General features: G+C 33.1%; 3 protein-coding genes across 12 annotated transcripts; 1 reads left to right on the forward strand and 2 right to left on the reverse strand.

Moving 5' to 3' along the window:
* Window positions 1-3,753, forward strand: LOC106772248 (EID1-like F-box protein 2). Of its 9 annotated transcripts, XR_002669108.1 has the most exons (4): window positions 85-310; window positions 1,550-2,323; window positions 2,965-3,168; window positions 3,290-3,753. XR_002669108.1 is itself a non-coding variant. In XM_022784938.1 (3 exons), the coding sequence occupies exons 1-2, from the start codon at window positions 50-52 to the stop codon at window positions 2,303-2,305; spliced, it is 780 nt and encodes a 259-aa protein (XP_022640659.1). In that variant the 5' UTR covers window positions 1-49; the 3' UTR covers window positions 2,306-2,323; window positions 2,965-3,278. The 9 variants fall into 9 exon arrangements, 8 of the variants coding, with proteins under 8 accessions (XP_022640659.1, XP_022640650.1, XP_014514051.1 ...); XM_022784938.1 differs by lacking the exons at window positions 85-310; window positions 3,290-3,753 and adding an exon at window positions 1-73 and having other exon boundaries at window positions 2,965-3,278; XM_022784929.1 differs by lacking the exon at window positions 2,965-3,168 and having other exon boundaries at window positions 84-310.
* Window positions 3,754-4,377: 624 nt separating this feature from the next.
* LOC106767265 lies at window positions 4,378-7,955 on the reverse strand. Its single transcript, XM_014652119.2, has 6 exons — window positions 7,779-7,955; window positions 7,490-7,639; window positions 6,690-6,763; window positions 6,532-6,611; window positions 5,502-5,653; window positions 4,378-4,674 (listed from the first exon to the last, which is right to left on the reverse strand). The coding sequence occupies exons 1-6, from the start codon at window positions 7,780-7,782 to the stop codon at window positions 4,607-4,609; spliced, it is 528 nt and encodes a 175-aa protein (XP_014507605.1). The 5' UTR covers window positions 7,783-7,955; the 3' UTR covers window positions 4,378-4,606.
* Window positions 7,956-9,216: 1,261 nt separating this feature from the next.
* On the reverse strand, window positions 9,217-17,871 carry LOC106771372 (chaperone protein ClpB3, chloroplastic). 2 transcript variants are annotated; one of them, XM_014657345.2, is made up of 10 exons: window positions 17,473-17,871; window positions 15,953-16,171; window positions 14,859-15,096; window positions 14,260-14,455; window positions 13,252-13,306; window positions 12,816-12,966; window positions 12,255-12,563; window positions 11,349-11,614; window positions 10,214-11,140; window positions 9,217-9,815 (listed from the first exon to the last, which is right to left on the reverse strand). In XM_014657345.2, the coding sequence occupies exons 1-10, from the start codon at window positions 17,716-17,718 to the stop codon at window positions 9,480-9,482; spliced, it is 2,943 nt and encodes a 980-aa protein (XP_014512831.1). In that variant the 5' UTR covers window positions 17,719-17,871; the 3' UTR covers window positions 9,217-9,479. The 2 variants fall into 2 exon arrangements, with proteins under 2 accessions (XP_014512831.1, XP_022640681.1); XM_022784960.1 differs by lacking the exons at window positions 15,953-16,171; window positions 17,473-17,871 and adding exons at window positions 15,267-15,330; window positions 15,857-15,944.
* Between the last annotated feature and the right edge of the window lie 445 nt (window positions 17,872-18,316).

The raw sequence follows: 18,316 nt of genomic DNA on the forward strand, positions 1-18,316 counted from the left end.
CAGCCTTAGAAATGCTACTTTAGAATCGTGGTGTGCCAGCTGGACCAAGATGACATCGTTGACACGTTTCACAGTATGATTTGTCCTTGATACAATCCGTACTCACTCAGTTACTCTATGCATGTCTTCAAATATATTACACTTTTTTCCTCTTCAAATGTTTCTGTTTATGGTTCTTTTTCTTGCTTTGTTTTTTCATCTTCTTTGCTTTTCTTCCTCGTACCTTCTCTTTATCTCTTTGCATTTTTGCTGCTTCGAGTTGAGTGTATTGCCCTGTGCTTTTTCTGGACCGAATTGTCCCTCCTCAGAGGTCAAAATTACAGATAATTTTACGCCACTTTTGCAAACAAGTTGCTACTTTTCTCCTTGTCTGTTTTTGATTTTACTGTTTCTCTGATACCCTTTTCCCTTTTCTTTCCCACAAAGCAAACCATTGTTTCTTTTATGGCTAAAGCCGGTTCCATAAGCTGACTCACAATCTGGGTTTGTTTTGCTTTGGTTTTTCTTGTATTTTTTTTTTTTTTATATCTAATTTCAAGATACCGATCCATCTTTCTCTTCTTTTTTGGTGGTTTTATTCTTCTTTTTCGTTTGAAAGGAGGGTTTTCTTAAATTTCTAGTTTTGAGTGGGGATTCTGTGGAATCTAGTGAAGGGGCATTTTGGAGTTTAGATTTGTCTATGTAGTAAGGATTAAGGAATTTATGTTAAGCTTCAGGTGCCATGTGAGATGTGTCATGTCTTTTAACTTTGTTCTGTGACGTGGCTGCTGTAGATTGTGTTATTGGTGTTGGGAAATGAAAAATGTCATTTACGTGTAGCTCTGGAATGCTTAGCTTTGTCTGATACATTTTATTATCTTTTTTATATACGTATGGTGAGATTGTTTTTCACTCTTAGATTCTTGAATTTTGAAGAATTTTTAAGGCTGGTCTTGGTTGCAGTGCTGTTGCTTGAACTGAAATACCCCTCTATCTATGATATTTGTTTTCTGCATTCGAGTTTTGTTGTAAGAACTATTGGTTTGTATTTTATGCCTCATTCTTTATGAATATTGCTTCATCAGTTGCTTCTATGGAAATTTACACCCTTCATTTTCTGTTTGAAGATATAGATTGGATTTTATTGATTATAACCTATGAAGCACAGATACCTCAATTTACATATTCTGTTGTATCTACTACAAATATCATATCCATGCACTATAGATTCTAACACTAGTAAGCTACTGAATAACAATATACTCATAAAGTTCACCACAGACCAGAGCATTGGGAGGGAGAAAAACATATATTTTCTTGAAAAAACTTTTAGTATGTTAGAAAGCAGTTTGATGGTGTCAATTCTAGTTATATGGTATGCGTTTTGGATGTTATTGTTTGCGTAGTTCAGTATTGGTTACATCACAATAGTTATCCTGATGTTTCCTGATTAACATGAATTGCACAATTAAGAAATCTGTTCATTAAGATTTGTCGTATGTATAAATATTCTAAAGTATGACATGGAAAAAGTAATAAGAAACTAATAAGTGTTCTGTGTAAACTTCAGGTGAAGAAAATGATTCTCACTAAGCAGTATCGATGTGTACATTCAGCAAGCTGTCAATGCACCAAGGGACATTTAAGTGAAGATGTGATATTCTTGGTGTTTCAGCATTTGAATTGGAACCCCAATCTAATTGCTACACTGTCGTGTGCATGCAAATGGTTTGATGATATTGCAAAGAGAGTTTTATGGAAAGAGTTCTGCAGAACAAGAGCTCCTAAGATGATGCTTGATCTGCAATCCAGTGGAAGTCACAGTGCAGATGGGAACTGGAGGGCTCTGGGGAAGCTTCTCATATTCTGTTCTGGTTGCACACAAGGTGGTTTGTTCGATAATGTTGAGGTTCCTGGTCATTTTGTTAACAAGACTCGGTTTTCTAAAACACTAGGAAAGAGCTTTCTCATGCCACAGTGTCTGAATGATGTTTTGTATGTGTCTGAGCCTTGTGAGCATATTGATCAAGGTGAAGCTGGTGATTTAGGATTCTTCCGAGGAATTTTCAAGTCGTTTGCATCATCAAACGTTAAGAAGATGATAGTTAACAGAGGTGCACAGCTCCATCCAACCGAGATTTGCCCCTATTGTAAGGCTAAGTTGTGGAGTATGCTACAGGCCAATATGATTCCACAAACTGCTAAGTGCAGGTTGGGTTCCAATAAAGATTATATTGAGTATTATGTCTGCCTAAATGGTCACTTGCTTGGGGTCTGCACATTGTTACCACTGTCTGATTCAGAGGATGTATCTGAAAATGAGTAAGATATCAATGATTCTCAGGTATTTTCCTGTGTCTGTGAAGTACATAATTTCCTGTAATATTTAATTATCATTTTTTATGAATGAAAAACTAGTTCTATCTGAGAACTAGACCCATTTTCATGAAATTTGGTTATGTTGATGAGCAACAACTTATCTTTTTTAACAGGTTTTTCAGTTTACTATTGGTTAAAAGTTTGTAGAAATGGATACTATTCTCTCATCAGAATTAAGTTTCATCTGGGTAATATCCATTGACTTTTATTAGAATTTTTATTATGCAGATTATCAAGATGAAACTCCAAATCTGATTAGAGAACACACCAACAACACGTCTGATGTTAGACTAGTTTGGTTAGACTTTGAAAATATTTTTAAAATAATCACTTAACATTTTTTTTTAAAAGAAAAAGGGAAACTGTTTATTTTTAAGATAAGCAGATAGGCAAACACCCAAAAGAATCTGAAATATGTATATCCCAAAAGACAGACAAACTCATTCATTGTATGATTTTTTATTCTCTAAGATAAAGTTGAGAGAGGAAAAGGAGAGAATGGAGACTCGTGAATGATTTTCTCTTGAGCATTGTAAAGAGTAAAAATGCTACAGACATATATGCATTATCTAATTTTCATCTGAAATTGTGATGTTTCCTTGGCAGTTGTTATTCAATCTTAACATGAAATTTCGCTGAGCGCAGTGCTGTTTGCTCAAGGGTGAAATTGTGCTCAGCAACAGCTATAAGTCTCATTTTGATTCAAACCTCTACATTGCATTATGCTTCATGCTGCTGTCTCAACTCATGCCAGCATTTTCCACTGATTATAAATATCGCCAACATTATTTTTAATAAATCAAATAGAAGGTGGTTCTTTTACTTAGAACTATGTGGTACACTGAATTGTTTTGTAGATTTCTGACCTGGGTGTGCAATAGTTAATACTTCTTAAAAATCATTTTGATTTAGTGGCATTTTCCAATTTCAGATTCATTTGAAGAGAATTTTTGTGCTCCACTCTTCGAAGTCCACCTGTGAGTAAAAGAGTATACTAAAAAAGTTGTGCTCTTAGTCCACATACTTTCAGTCAAACATGGACAACATCTCTATGTTTTTTTTTTCAGACAAGAACAGAGTCTTTGTATTATTATACTGATAAATTTAACTATGAAATTAACTGAAATCAGAAAATAAAAATAATAGAAAAGTATAAAATTATAAATCAATAATTAAAGAAGGTAAGAAAGTGAGATATAACGTATTTTTCACTCGACACATTTCACCTAAAATCATGAAAACTTTTAACATGACAATGACTGCATGGACATAGTTGAAACTGCACTGAATCTGTCAAATAAAACTAATTTTACGTACCGATTCTGATCAATGCCCATTTTATCAAACATTATGCCATAAATATACGCATCTGACATTAATGTTACCAATTACAGGGAACACATTTATTAAGTAAACAATTTTCAACTTTAATAATGATAAAAGCAATAATAATCTTCTTAGTACTTTTTATAAGATTAAATTATCTCGTTTATCAAAAGTAAAAAATAATTAAACTAATAACATTAAAATTGTCTTAATATATTGTTTTAAGAATGACTTAGATAATTTCTTAAAGAGATTAACCGAATTTTCTTTGATACATGCCAGAGGATTTACTAACTCATGATTAATTTATAAGAATTTGGAACATTATGATCCACTCATCAGACATCCGAATTTCTAATTTTGATCGTATGAAAAGGTTCCAAATGAGTACATAAATTATATGCTAAGAAAGTGAAATAATTTTACTTGGTAAACTAATCACAAATATAAAATATGATAATTTAGTTGACTTAAATAATACTACTTTAAAAATGACATCACTGCTGACACGTGGTAGGTTGGCTAACCGTAGAACTATGATAAACACTGCCAATGCTAAGCCATTAAACTCATAATTACAAAATGATCACCTGGGGTTGTAAATGTTCTTCACTCATAAAATTGTGGTTATATAAGTTAACAGTATTTATTATTCTAAATTTGCCCTGTTTCTATCTTTTATCCATTCAGATGGAGCATATATTCTTCCGTTGTGTACTTCAATAATCCAATTTAAAGACATACAGAACTTGGGAATGGAGAACCTATTTTGTTCAATTAAGGACGAACTTTTAAGCAAACCAAACATACATACCTTTCTACAAAACAATGTTCTGCATGATTTGCTCAAATCATGTCATTTCACTCTTTCTTTCAGTCTCTTAATAGACGTAAACTAGTTACAAAATATCATTTTTTTTTTCTACTCAGTCTCTTCATCTTCCTCTGCTCCAAAATCCAACCCAGAAATTTTCATCTTTCCTATGTTAACTGCAATTATTCAAACATCAAATAAAACACTGAGCATGCAAGGGGTGAGGAACTGGTCCAGATATATAATATAATGCATTGAACAAATTAAACTGATTGTATCTTTTTGCTTAAGCTAATGTATGCATCACACTTCTCAATATCAAAATGGTAGTTTGGTGGTCCAAAAGAATGCAAGATTCTTTGTGAAAGAGAAAAAAAGTGTCCCATGCAAAAAATCATGAGAAAATATCAAAGTAATCAGCAGCATCCAGAACCCGCCACAGGCTGAAATCTTCAGGTTTAATCAATTAATAGTAAAAGAAAGTATAAGAAATACGAGGCTGGTTTCTTTTAGCAAAGTGTAACTCCAAGAGGAATGCCTCATGGTTCGGTTCAGATGGCATGGTATGATCAAATCCTTGTCTCTTTATTACGCTTTCACTTCCTCCATTCAAAATGCATGAAAAGATATACAGGCCACAACAGGGAAATAGCAAAGAAAAGGACCATAAATTATCAAAGATCTCACAATTGTGTATGAGTCTAGAACTATCATCCAAGACTAGCAACAATTTAGAACTGTGAGAATACTCTTTTGAGCATCTTTCCATTGTTCCGCTGTTTAACTTTTTTTGATAAAATAAAAAGGATTCTTCAGAAGATAAGTTTAAAAACAATAAACCAACCAAAGTCTTATCCTACTAAGAGAGGTTGACTAAACCAATCACATGATGCCATTGAGCTTGGTAAACGAGATGATAGCATTAAATACAGCAGACAGATGCAAACATGGAAAAACTATTGAAGGTGGAAGGTGTGAAGTAACTTGTGTCACATTCACTTACCAACAGCATCCATCCCAGCTAACTTTGGCATGAATTTCTTGATGTGATCTTCTGCTGCTTTATCGGCTTTCAGTGTCTCACACTCGAATGAAACAGAGATTTTTTTCTTCCCATCCTTTTGTTCAACCATACCAGTGATATCCTTACCCCAACTGTTCAAAGGTGGATGCAAACAATAAGTGGACTATGCCAGCAATGAACTTGTTATCATAAAAAATTCAAAGTACAGAAAAATGTAAATGAGTGAGAACTTCAATCTGAGTGAAAAATTCATACATGCTCTGAAAGAGAAACTAACCAGCCAACAGAAGACAAAGAATCAAGATTAATAGAGAAAATTTAATCTAACACAGACAATTATTGATAATCACTCATGTTAAATACGGGTTGAAATACAAAAGGTAGTTTCATTCATTTGGACTTTTAGTCTTTTAGGGACAGGTAGTTTAATAATTGCAAACTATAATGAAAAGTCCTTCACAGCAAATAGTTGGAAAAACCTAATGAGTAGAAACCATAAGAACTAAAAAACCCAGATGAGTGGGAAATAGTGACTAAAATCCAATTTGTGTGAAACTATAGTGACTAATAGTTCAATCTAAAATAACCTATCCCAAAGTACACCAATTAAGTGTTTTGTATAAAATAGAAAATAATCTTTACGAGGACCATAGGAAAACTAGATAATAACTTGTGGATTATCTAATTATGTGTCTCTTATAAGCTGCTCTGTTTCATTGGCATGCTAAACAGCAACAAGCTCGTTTGTTTGTAAGCATCATATAATAGTTAAATACTGGTAGAATCCAATGACAAAGATTGACTTCATTTACTTGACTATACTCCAAAAGTTATAACTTATATCTCAGCAGTTGCCTGGTTATAGAAATGTAGTTTCCTCAAAATAATATTATTCTCACTGTTTAACTAGAAAGTTATACAGACTAAGAACCAACTTAAATTAGAAAACAAAATCATAAAGCCCAGGTGAACATTCAAAAAGAGACTATACATGAAAACACTGCTTTACCCATGAATATGATCAATGCTGTGGAACCGTGCAGCATCATGGCCTTTGCACTCCACAACAGTGGCTTGCTCTTTCTTTGTCTATTTTATGAAAACCAAATGTGAATAAAGTATACAAAGGAAGGAAAAGACAAACAACACAAAGGGCACAATTACTACATTGAAATCTGTGATCGTGAGTTTGATGACGCGATAATCCTCACCCCTACTGCATTCCCTTTCACATGCCAATTCTTTCATGAAAAAAAAAAAAGTACATGTAATTATTACATGGATACAACAGTGCATAAAAAAAGTCGCATAAAAGAGACAGATCAAATACAGGACCATGAACAATTACTAAAAATAGTAGTATAAGAATTGAGGCACTAAAGGATATTTACTACTCTTGCAAGCTGGTAGTAATAACTACAATCTTTAGCTGAAAGGCTAATAAGAAGTTAAATTAGTTGATGAATTTAGTTTAATTTAATTTTAAGTCAAATAATACGGAACCTACGGGCCATTTACATCAATTCCTTGTACAAAGCATGGACATAAAGGAGCCCTTAAAATTTTAAATAAAAACAAACCAGTTATCCCTTAATACCTAAAGTTCATTATAAGGGAATAATTCTAATGTGATAATCTTTCACTCTTTAATCATTTGATGCTTACAAGTGAATCTAACTTGGAAATCAATCCTGAATGAAAATTTTTCAATCCCTACAAGAGGATATATTGCAATAAGTTTGTTAGGAATTCATACTTCAGCAGCATAGTAACAGCATGGACCATTGTGCATTAATGAAAGACTAAAGATTAGAACTTAAAATTTTTTCAAAGAGAAAGTTATCTTAAAGTCATGTCTTATGTAGGAACATGTAGGACTCAATAATCGTTTTAACCTAATCTTTGGAGAGAACAGAAGGGAAACATGTATCAGTCAAACAAAGAAAACATGAACTTGTATGATATACCAGTGCCAGAAAGGCCATAGCAAGTAGAATGTGGAAGTTGGATGAAGTGTCCTGAGATAGAGCCACATGGCAACAATGCTATTGATGCTACTCCTTCCATCATCATCAACTCTTCCACGTTTTCCTCTTCGTTCTCCTCAGCCGGAAAATCTAACCCAAGAAAAAAAAACAAAGAAAATGAAAATGGGTAGGGGGGAAAAGTGATGGGAAAGCGAATTGAAACACAAAGTTTCAATTTTTTATCACTGCAATCGCAGGATGAATGAAATAAAATAAAAAAAAAATATACCCATTTGTGTATGTTAGAAAGAATGGTGAGTGGTTCGGTTCTGCGACAGAACAAACAACAAAAGGAAGAAAAACACTGAAACGGAGAGAAGAAGAAGAGGCCGAGGATGAAAAAGTTGATGGCTGTAGCGGCAAGAAAGAGTGTCCTTCCTTCTTTGCCTTTCTTTTTCACTTTGCATTCTTATTTTCATTTTGCCTTCATTTATCTAATTTTTAAGATTTATATTTTTAAAAATTATTTCCATCGTTATCTTTTTTTTTTTAAATTGAGTAATTTTGATTCTTTAAAAATAATGTTTGATTTTTTTATATTTCGAACACAAGTCTAAACACTTCTTTTTTTATTAATTTAAGACGTAAAATTTATCTCATTAATCTCATGAAAATATGAATGTAAGGATAAATCATATATAATAAAACAATAACGATATGAGTATGTTACTATGAGTATAAAAATGTCTAATTTTACTTTCACTAACTTTTTAGAAATTTATTTATTATTTTTAATGTTACAAAACTTGAATAAGAAATTTGATGTTTCACATAATTTTAATAAATTTTAAGAATATATATTGCAATTTTCATTTAGTTAATTTTTTTATAGTAATCGATGTTTTTTTGTGCAAATTTTAATTAAAGTTGACTTTGACCAAAAAATTATAATTTCAATAATATACATATATAAAATAATAATTATCTTAAATAAATGAATATTGAGTTTTAATTTTGTGATTGTTACAAAATATGGAATATTACAATGTATGAGTTAAAGATGCCCGTGGAGGATTCCCCTCACTCTCGTGGAAGAAAAATTATTCAACACAAAATGTTGGTATAGTTATATATATATATATATATATATATATATATATATATATATATATTACGTAATGTTATAATTTTAAGTCTATGTAATATTATTAGAATTAATGAATGTATATTCAAATATTATTTGTTTTGAAATATAAAACTCTTTTATAGTTTGGTTTTAGACATTTCAGAAGATAAAAGAAAAAAAATATTTGGCCTATTAACCTCGATTTTAAGTTACATAAAACTATTAGAGGATGTATAAATTTGATTAAGAGAATATTGCAGGATGTTCTGGCTTCACTTTGAAGGTTAATTAATTTGAATTTGGTATAATATTTACAAAATTTTAATAAATATATATACATAATGTTTGTAGGAAAATACTAAGAAAGGTAGTATCTTGGAGACCTGTAATATATATTAAATTTCCATGGAAATTTAAATTTTTCTAGTTTTAAATTTTAAATAGAAATGAGAAAATAACCTGAAAAACTCAGGATACTAATTTCCATGGAAATATATAGGCAGTTTCTTCTTGCACCTCTATAACTTTTCCTGCACCCCCAAAAGTGTCTTTCCCATTTTACCCTTTTTGGAATATCTGAAAGTCAAAAACGACTTCTGAATTGTGTAAGTCGGAAGCCACTTTTTTTTTTTCGAGAAACCAACTACTGTTCCAGCTTTACAATAAAATTGATTTTCATAAAGTCAACACTTCTTTAGCATGGTATTTGTATTGACCAACAAAAGTTATTATATGGAAAACTATAAACTATTTCATGCTATGAACAGGATCATCGAAGTTGCAGCATAAGTGTAAGAAAGCGACATGCACCAAAATTTGTTGTGAAACCTTGCATGTGGAGAAACAAGGAGCTGTGACATGCATTCACAGAATCTGTGGAGAGCCTTCCCGGTTGTCTTTAACAGTAGAACTGGATTCTGCATCAGTTCCAACCCTCCCAAAAACTAGCTTTTGCTGGGGAAGTTGACCATTGGCACATACTGTCACTTCTGTGTCCACTAAAATTGTGTCTTCATCTCTGAACTCTCCTCTAAGAATACCCTTAGCAAGTTCATTCTCCACATTCTGCTGAATCACTCGCTTGACAGGCCTAGCTCCGTAGTTTGGATCATACCCTAAACTTCCAAGGAGTTGGATTGCAGCTTCTGTCACTTGGATTTTCATCTTGCGATCTGCAATCCTCTTTTGCACCCTCTCCAACTGTAAAAGTCGTAGGAAGTGAGTCTTGTGAGAAAAAATGGAAAGACCATGTAACAATTCCCAGAATTCTTTTTGACTTTCATCATTGAAATGTACACAGGTAATTCTTCTGAGTATAATATGTTTTTAGTCTTTCAAAATATCTCAATGTTTAGTTTAGTCCTTTTAATGTCTCTAGAACTTTACAGGTACCCAAAGTGGTATTGTTTTGGTTCCTCACCAGAGACTACAAACATATGTTTATATCAAAATATAGAGTAAAAGTGTATTAAATTTTCATGGATACTAAAACCAAATTTGAGAGATAGAAACATATTCTACTCTTTCTTTTATAGGGGTGTGCGTGGTGGAGTAATCGACTTCAACATAAATGTATCTATTAGAGAGGAGAAAATTACCTGTAACCTGACAATACTACCTATTTGGTCACGGTCTAGAGGCCGGAAAACGATATACTCATCAACTCTGTTCATGAACTCAGGGCGAAAGATTGATCTTGCTGCGTCCATTACCTTCTGCTTTATGGTTTCGTATGCTGACTCTTTAGGTACAGTGTCATTATCTGTGTTGAGAATGTACTGTGATCCAACATTTGAGGTCATAATGATAACCGTGTTGGTGAAACTTACAGTCCTGCCCTGTGAATCAGTTACTCTTCCATCATCCAAGATTTGAAGGAACACATTGAAAACATCTGAGTGTGCCTTCTCAATCTCATCAAACAAAATGACAGCATAAGGTCTGCGGCGAACGGTCTCTGTTAGTTGTCCTCCCTCTTCATACCCAACATATCCTGGTGGAGCCCCAATCAATCTCGAGACAGTGTGTTTTTCCATGTACTCACTCATGTCGATTCGTACAAGTGCTTCTTCTGTGTTGAACAAATAAGAAGCAAGGGCCTTGGCTAGCTCAGTCTTTCCTACACCAGTCGGTCCCATAAACATGAAGCTAGCAATCGGCCGATGGGGATCTGAAAGACCCGCTCTTGATCGTTGGATAGCCTCAGCGACTGCCTTAACAGCAGGATCTTGACCAACAACACGCTTATGAAGCTCTTCCTCTAAGTACAACAGCTTCTCTCTTTCTGATTGTTGAAGTTTTGAAATTGGAATACCAGTCCACTTGCTTACAATTTCAGCAATATCATTCCCAATAACTTCTTCTCTCAACATAGACTTACCAGAGTTCATATATTCGTGTAACTCCTTTTCTACACTTTCAAGTTGTCGTTGCAAGGAGTTTAGACTGCCATACTTCAATTCAGCTGCACGATTAAGATCATACTCCCTCTCAGCCTGTTGAATCTCAAGATTTACCCTGTCTATCTGCATATAAATGAAAATCGGAAAGCATAAGATTTTTTAACATAAAGTCGGGTCTTAATGCAAGTGCATTTCTAATGTTAATGCACAATTACCAACATACTTGCACTGGTTCAGTGTGATCAAACCCCGCAAAACTCTGTCTTATAAACGTTCACTTATTTATAAACTGAATGCACATTTGACAAAACATAAAATTCTGATAACATACCTCCTCTTTAATAGATTGCAGACGAGTCATTACAGACTTTTCATGCTCCCATTGCCCATTCAATTCATCCTGTTTCCCTTTCAAGAGAGAGAGTTCTGCCTCAAGTCGATTTAATCTAACTTTAGAAGCCTTGTCTGTATCATTCATGAGAGAGAGCCTCTCCATCTCGAGTTTCAAGACTGACCTATTAATCTCATCAAGTGCAGTAGGTTTTGAAGTAATTTCCATTTTTAGTTTAGCAGCTGCTTCATCAACCAGATCAATAGCTGTAATTTAGAAGTAGCAAGAAATTAGTTCTTTGTGAGTATTGTTGATGCCAGTCCACAGAAAAATGAAATACAGTAAAAATTTACATTTTTATTGAAAACTGGGAATGGTTTTGTATAAAAGGAGATAAAAAAAAATGAACATAAGCTAATGAATAGTCCAAAATTGATATTGGCTTGAGATTATACAAAAGACAGTATCGACCAACATCCATACTAGTATGAGAATAATAATCCCAATTGAGGAAACCAATTGGTGAATATACTGAAAAATAGGAACCAATCCTAAGCAAACATCCGAGACACTTTAAGATATCCTGAGTTCCAATAATAATATTATGAGATGCTTTTCCATATATTCTGAAAAAATTAACAAAATAATGTAAAGAAACAAATAAATGATAAAGAAAAAGAGAGAAGTTGCAGCTATAAATTAATCGTTCAAATTCAACACATTGAAAATGAATTAGACAATGGTCAGAGTAATGCTGCCTACAGTGGGGAAGTTCCATATGGTTTTAAAGAAGTAAGGTATCATAATACAATAACTAATTATTTGCCAGAAAAAACTTAAAACAAAATTTCTTAAGCTTTGTGTAATATATTCACTTGCCAAGAGTCTTTGGTCAGTTATTAATACCTTTATCAGGCAGAAACCTGCCACTTATGTATCTATCCGAGAGAATTGCAGCATCTACAAGTGCACTGTCAGAAATGCGAACTCCATGATGCAGTTCGTATCTTTCCCGCAGTCCCCTCAGTATTGAAATGGTATCTTCAACTGATGGTTGGTCAACAAAAACTTGCTGGAAACGACGCTCAAGTGCAGGGTCCTTCTCAATATACTTTCGATACTCATCTAATGTTGTTGCACCAATACATCGTAGCTCTCCCCGACCAAGCATAGGCTTTAAGAGATTACCAGCATCCAAAGCACCATTTGTAGCACCTAGCATGTGACAGATATAATTTCAATCAAGTTCAAAGGGCAACATGTTTAATTTCTTTTATCAAATCACCATTACTACAGACAAATTCAATAGTTTGGGAGAAATATATTCATTGAAAGGTTTTCACGCAGCAGTCATGCAGACAGAAAGGAAAAAAATGTTGAAAGAAAACGGGGAAAGTAGTATTTCAAATAGCTTTTGCAAAAACAAAACATCAGTTACAAAAGGTGGAAAATTCTGAAATTCACTACCTGCCCCAACAACTGTGTGGATTTCATCAATGAAAAGGATAATCTGACCATCAGATTCTGTTACTTCTTTGAGAACAGCTTTCAGTCTATCTTCAAATTCTCCCCGGTACTTTGCTCCTGCAATAAGTGCACCCATATCAAGGGATATGAGCTGAAAGTGACAAGTGTATCAGATTAATTTTACAACTCACGGTCAACACAGCTCAAAATGGAGAAAAAAATAACATAAAAAGAAAATACTTATAGAACAAATCGATGGAATTAAGGGTAAGATTTAGAGGGCGTAATATATATTAATGTAATGAAAATGGGATAAAATCTTAAAAAAGCCAGTTAATGTAAATCTATCCCACATTCCCATTCTTTCCCCTTTATCTTCCATTTTGAGCTTCTAAAAAATATTAGGAATTCAGAATAGCCAAGATAAAGCACATACCCTTCGATTCATCAAAGCTTGAGGAACATCTCCTTGAACAATTCTTTGAGCAAGTCTGTTTCCAAGGCATTTAGGTCAATGTTTAATGAAAACTACCACAAGCAACCAAATAAGGTATAAACATTTGTCCTTCTCATCTAACAAAATTACAAGAAAAACCAAGACCTCTGGTTGAACAAAAATGTCTCAACAGCATCACTGAACATGGTTTCAGAATTTAAAGTACATTACTTCACCTGATGTAACTGCAATATTAGGGTTGATGCAGTGTTTGCAACTACATCAGCCTGAAATTGCAGGTTGAATTCACAAGAAAAACTGTAATGGCCATAATGTTGCTTCTGTTTAAAACAAAATAACATTTCACAATTGCAAGCTGGGAAATAATGCCACAACACAACCCACATCGCTTGCAGTACCCACAATGCCTGAAATCACAGTAATCGCAAAGTAACTGCAACCACAATTTAAATTGACTGTGGTCTCAATAACCATATAATCGATTACATTGTTTCTACCATTGATTCTAATATATAATGCTATAGAAAAGGAAATGCCTAAATGTTTTTTTTTAGTATGATAGAAGAAAGGAATAATTTGTTATTTCAAACAATGAATAACCTATTGCACTCAATTTCCAGTTTCAAGGAACTTTAGTTTCATAAACAGAAGAGAACTATCATTTTAAACTAGGACAATCTGCTCAACTTACTTTCTAGTTTTATGAAACTTGTATTTTGAAAAATTAAACTTCCATACATAAAAAAATTATGATTTATCTCTTAAAAATACTAATAAAAAATTGTACTGTCATGTTCAAATAATTTGTATTTTATTTCACACCATCGCAGGTGGCATTCTTGTATGTATGAAACAGGTTACACATGAAATTCAGGTAAAGGATGATAGAAGCAGAATCTAAAATTTAACCAAAAGATAATTTAAAGTTAAATGCTTAAAAATTAGACAAACACAGGTAACACTTGGGAGAAAGACCTAAAGACTTACCCTTCAGAGATTGCTGTTTTTCCAACACCAGGCTCTCCAATTAGCACAGGATTATTCTTTGTTCTCCTGGAGAGAATTTGAATGCACCTGCGTATTTCATCGTCTCTTCCTATGACTGGGTCAAGTTTTCCTGCTTTAGCCATTGCTGTCAAATCTTTCCCATACTTTTCCAAGGCTTCATACTTTCCTTCAGGATCTATAAGAAATTGAAACTGAGGCTTATGAATCAGAAGATATTTCCAAATGAAAACATTGCATCTACAGATACTCATAGCCCATCATCAAGCACAGGTTCTAGCACAAACAAAGAGATTATGGGCCAGTTTGAGAAAAAGTTTTCTGTTTTCATTTTCTGTCTTCACTTGTACAGCAAACAGGCAAAACAAAAAATAAATGTTTTCAATGTTCCACCACAAATCTTTGAAAAAAGATGACTGTTCCGTAATTAAAAATAAAATAGAAATGAAAACAGAAGTAAATAGACCCTAAAGTTTTTAATAGCCGAAATCAACACCCTTCCCCAAACAAAAGCAAGTAACAAATATAAAACAAAAATGTCAAGAGACAGCAATATTAGATACATTATAATTATAAATGACCTTGGTCAATAACTGACTGGCGTCCCCTTATGGACTCTATGGCAGATTTAAGACCTTGCTCAGATATTTGAAAATCTCTAAACAAAACCTTCCCAAATCGTTTATCTTGGGAAAAACCAAGAACAAAGTGCTCAACTGACACAAATGAGTCCCCATATTCTTTCTTGAAGTCCTTGGCTCTCTGAACCAATGCTTCCAAATCACGCCCCAACATTGAACCACCTGATTCCCCAAGAACCTAGCATAATAGGACAACAGTTTAACAATCAGGTTCTAGGATTACAGAGCGTATTTTATAGGCATCTAAAAAGATACAATGGATTCCTATGAGTTTTCCTCCATATCATTTGCATATGCTCAAAATTGTATATTGATATCTAATAGTGAATTTGGGAATATAAGTGCTACCCATAGATAGAAAAATAAAAAATATCCACAGTCTGAAATACTGGATCTGAACTGCAACCAACACCTGTAAGTCAGCAATATTTTGAACATCAATGAAACAGGTCTTTTCAAGTATCAGCGGTGAAAATCATTAAATATAGACTGCTCACACAATCATACTGAATCAAGAGTTCAAATAAATAAGATATTTTTCCCACACATGGTAATGTAATTTGAATAAAGGAAAAGAGTAAGAGCTTGAAATGCATATCACCAATATATTAACTGTTTGATCAAATTAGTTTGGCATTTTATGCCTTTCCTCCGCAATTTTTGCTTGGATGGATAAACTATAAAGATTGATCAGACCACAACCACATGTGATGTAGTACATATCAGTTTCATGATTCAACTCAATGTTATGGCATTATGAAAACGGAAGTAAATGGCTAGAACTTTCATTCCAACTTCCAAGCTTCTGTTAGCTTGCATTTTACTCAGAAAAAGTTGAGGATTAATACAATTTTTATTTAGGTCTTAATTCTGAAAGAAAAGCACACCTACAATCCAAGTTACAAGAGAATATGGGTAAAATCAATAACATCTTATACCTCAAATAATGCCAAGAGGAAGGGAGACTGTGATAACAAGATAAAGACATAACTATGAGCACCAAAGCATATGCAGATTTGACTTGGTCAAATCACCTTGGGTTGTCGTTTGATGTGCTTATCAGTGGCCTCTAGAAGCCGAGTATTATCTACCCCAACCTTAGAGAAGATCCGGCGAGCAAGCCCATTCTTTTGCTCTAACAAAGCTTTCATCAAGTGCTCAGTCTCCACAATCTGATGCTTGTTCTCCTTAGCAACTTCTGGTGCAGTAGTAATTGCTTGCCATGCCATTTCTGTAAATTCCTGTTGTATAATCTGTCATTGCATCAAAACCCAATATCAATCACTACACCTCTGAAACTACAATTAGACCCGATCAATATCACAAGTGACCCAAAATCACAAACAATTTAAATTGCCACAATTGAAATGAATCCAGTTCAGCTGAGTTAAGCCAAACTTGACTTGCATGAGCTAATATCGAAGCTTTACTTAAACTCCAACCAATGACTTAAATTTAACACAATAATGTACTTTACATATGTTTAGTTAAAAGTAATTTAGTATTATTTTGATACCAACAACAAGACCAAGACTAAACTAAACATTAACATATTTTAGGTTTAAACACCTTTTTCATTCCTGCAAATAGACAAGTTTTTTCTTTTAATCTGTAAACTTGTGTAAGATCTTTATAATATCCAAATCTTCCATTTTGGTCATTTTGTTCTAAAAACACTAGAGGCGTCGTTTAACAATAACAAATGGTGTCAGATAAGCATTTTGTAGCAGAGACCAATGACAGAGACAAAGAAAAAGATCTGAATATTTCAAGGATCATAAAAAAAATTACACGCGAGCTAAGAAAAAAAGTTTGCAGGGGTGAAGAAGGTATCTGGGTCAAGTATTAAATAAATTGCTCTCATAAATTCATTCAAAGATTGATAGACAAATAATACAATTCAATTAAATACAGATGAAATTAAAATAAAGCACAAATCTTAAATCCAGAGGGTTCAAATGTTTTGAAAATGAAGCATTACAAATGGTTCAATTTATTTAATTATTAAACGTCCTGTCAAGTTAAAAAAAAAAATTAAATGTTCCAACAGAAAAAACATGTTCATTTTTAGTCAAAAAAAAAATAATCTCTTAATAATGTCTACCTCTCATGAAGATGTACCCATTGTAGTTTTTGTCCTTTTTTTTCCACTTCAATTAATGGTATCCCCGTAATTGACACATTCATACTTTTTTCCAACATTTGAAATGAAACCAAAAGTGACAACAGTACTATTAAGTAGTAATTTCAAGGTAATATAAATGACATTAACACTTCCTCTTATTCAGTACACCAAAATCTTCTTCATTCTGTCCTACAATGTTTAAAAATCATTACTGACGTCTTTTACTCATTACACTGACTTTTCCAAATTGATTGAAAAGTATCAAACATTAAAAAGAAGGTATCATGCAATCTGAAAGATTCTTAGGGAGTGAGTGTAATTTTCTTATCCATTACGCATTTCCTTATTTTATAAGCTCATTAACAATAATTTCAATCCCAAAAAGGATTGATTATAACAATGAATACGGTAATGAACGTTCAAACATACTTTTCCACTTGATGAAACTGAGCATCGAACAGAGAACGGCGCTAGGATTCTTCCCGTTCTCGAAGACCCATTTGAGAAAGCTTCTCTTTTCTTCGACGGCACTGAACTCAAACTCTTCAACGAAGTGGGGTTCGCGGGAAAGCCAAAGGAAACTCGACACTGTGCTAATCGAGCGTGACTGCTGTGGCTGCGAATTGGAACGGAGGGACGAAGAGAGACACCCGGAAACGACGTTGCAGAGGCCATCCCCAGTGACCGTAAAGGGAGAGGAATTTTCCGGCGAGGAAATTTTCGCCGAGATTGTTTGTTGTCAGTTGTGAGTGCGCGTAAGAGTGTTGGATAAACCGTGCGCCACCTCAACAGGGTTCACAAATGTGGTTTGTTTTGGATGTGCTTTCAATTGGATCACAAATTCTACAATTTCTTTTTTTTTTCTCAACCTTTAAATTTTATCTGCATAAATATAAAATATAATTAACTATTAATTTTGTGTTTAAACTCTAATAAGTAATAACTACACCTAAACAAAGATAAATAAATTAATAAAATAAATAATAACGGTTAGATTGGAGAAACGAATGGTGATTTTGTTGGTATTAGATCCCATTTAAAAATGAAGTTTAATATTTATAGGTGTATTTTAAATTCAAAATTTATTTTCATATGATATTTTTTATTAAAATTTAATAATAAATAATTATAAAAGTAATTGATTTTAATTTTTTAAAAGTTTGATATGTTTATTTCATTTATTTAAAAAATAAATAAAAGTTTAAAATAAATATTGACGAACCCGGTCTAAATTAATTCATTATTCGAACAACTTTTATTTATAAATTAAATG

This window comes from Vigna radiata, chromosome 1, assembly GCF_000741045.1.
Source record: "Vigna radiata var. radiata cultivar VC1973A chromosome 1, Vradiata_ver6, whole genome shotgun sequence".
In the NCBI taxonomy this organism is placed as follows: Eukaryota; Viridiplantae; Streptophyta; class Magnoliopsida; order Fabales; family Fabaceae; genus Vigna; species Vigna radiata.

What these genes read in the sequence shown, in the direction of transcription:
- LOC106772248 (XM_022784929.1), top strand. Translation starts at nt 122, where the DNA reads ATGTCTTCAAATATATTACACTTTTTTCCTCTTCAAATGTTTCTGTTT. An exon ending in CGAATTGTCCCTCCTCAGAG is followed by an intron (nt 311 to 1,549) that starts GTCAAAATTACA and finishes TGTAAACTTCAG; the next exon opens with GTGAAGAAAATGATTCTCAC.
- LOC106767265 (XM_014652119.2), bottom strand. An exon ending in CTATGGCCTTTCTGGCACTG is followed by an intron (nt 6,764 to 7,489) that starts GTATATCATACA and finishes TTTTCATGAAAG; the next exon opens with AATTGGCATGTGAAAGGGAA. An exon ending in AGCTGGGATGGATGCTGTTG is followed by an intron (nt 4,675 to 5,501) that starts GTAAGTGAATGT and finishes GAATAATTGCAG; the next exon opens with TTAACATAGGAAAGATGAAA.
- LOC106771372 (XM_014657345.2), bottom strand. Translation starts at nt 17,718, where the DNA reads ATGGCCTCTGCAACGTCGTTTCCGGGTGTCTCTCTTCGTCCCTCCGTT. An exon ending in CCAGTCAGTTATTGACCAAG is followed by an intron (nt 14,456 to 14,858) that starts GTCATTTATAAT and finishes AATTTCTTATAG; the next exon opens with ATCCTGAAGGAAAGTATGAA. An exon ending in AAGCTTTGATGAATCGAAGG is followed by an intron (nt 12,967 to 13,251) that starts GTATGTGCTTTA and finishes TGTCACTTTCAG; the next exon opens with CTCATATCCCTTGATATGGG.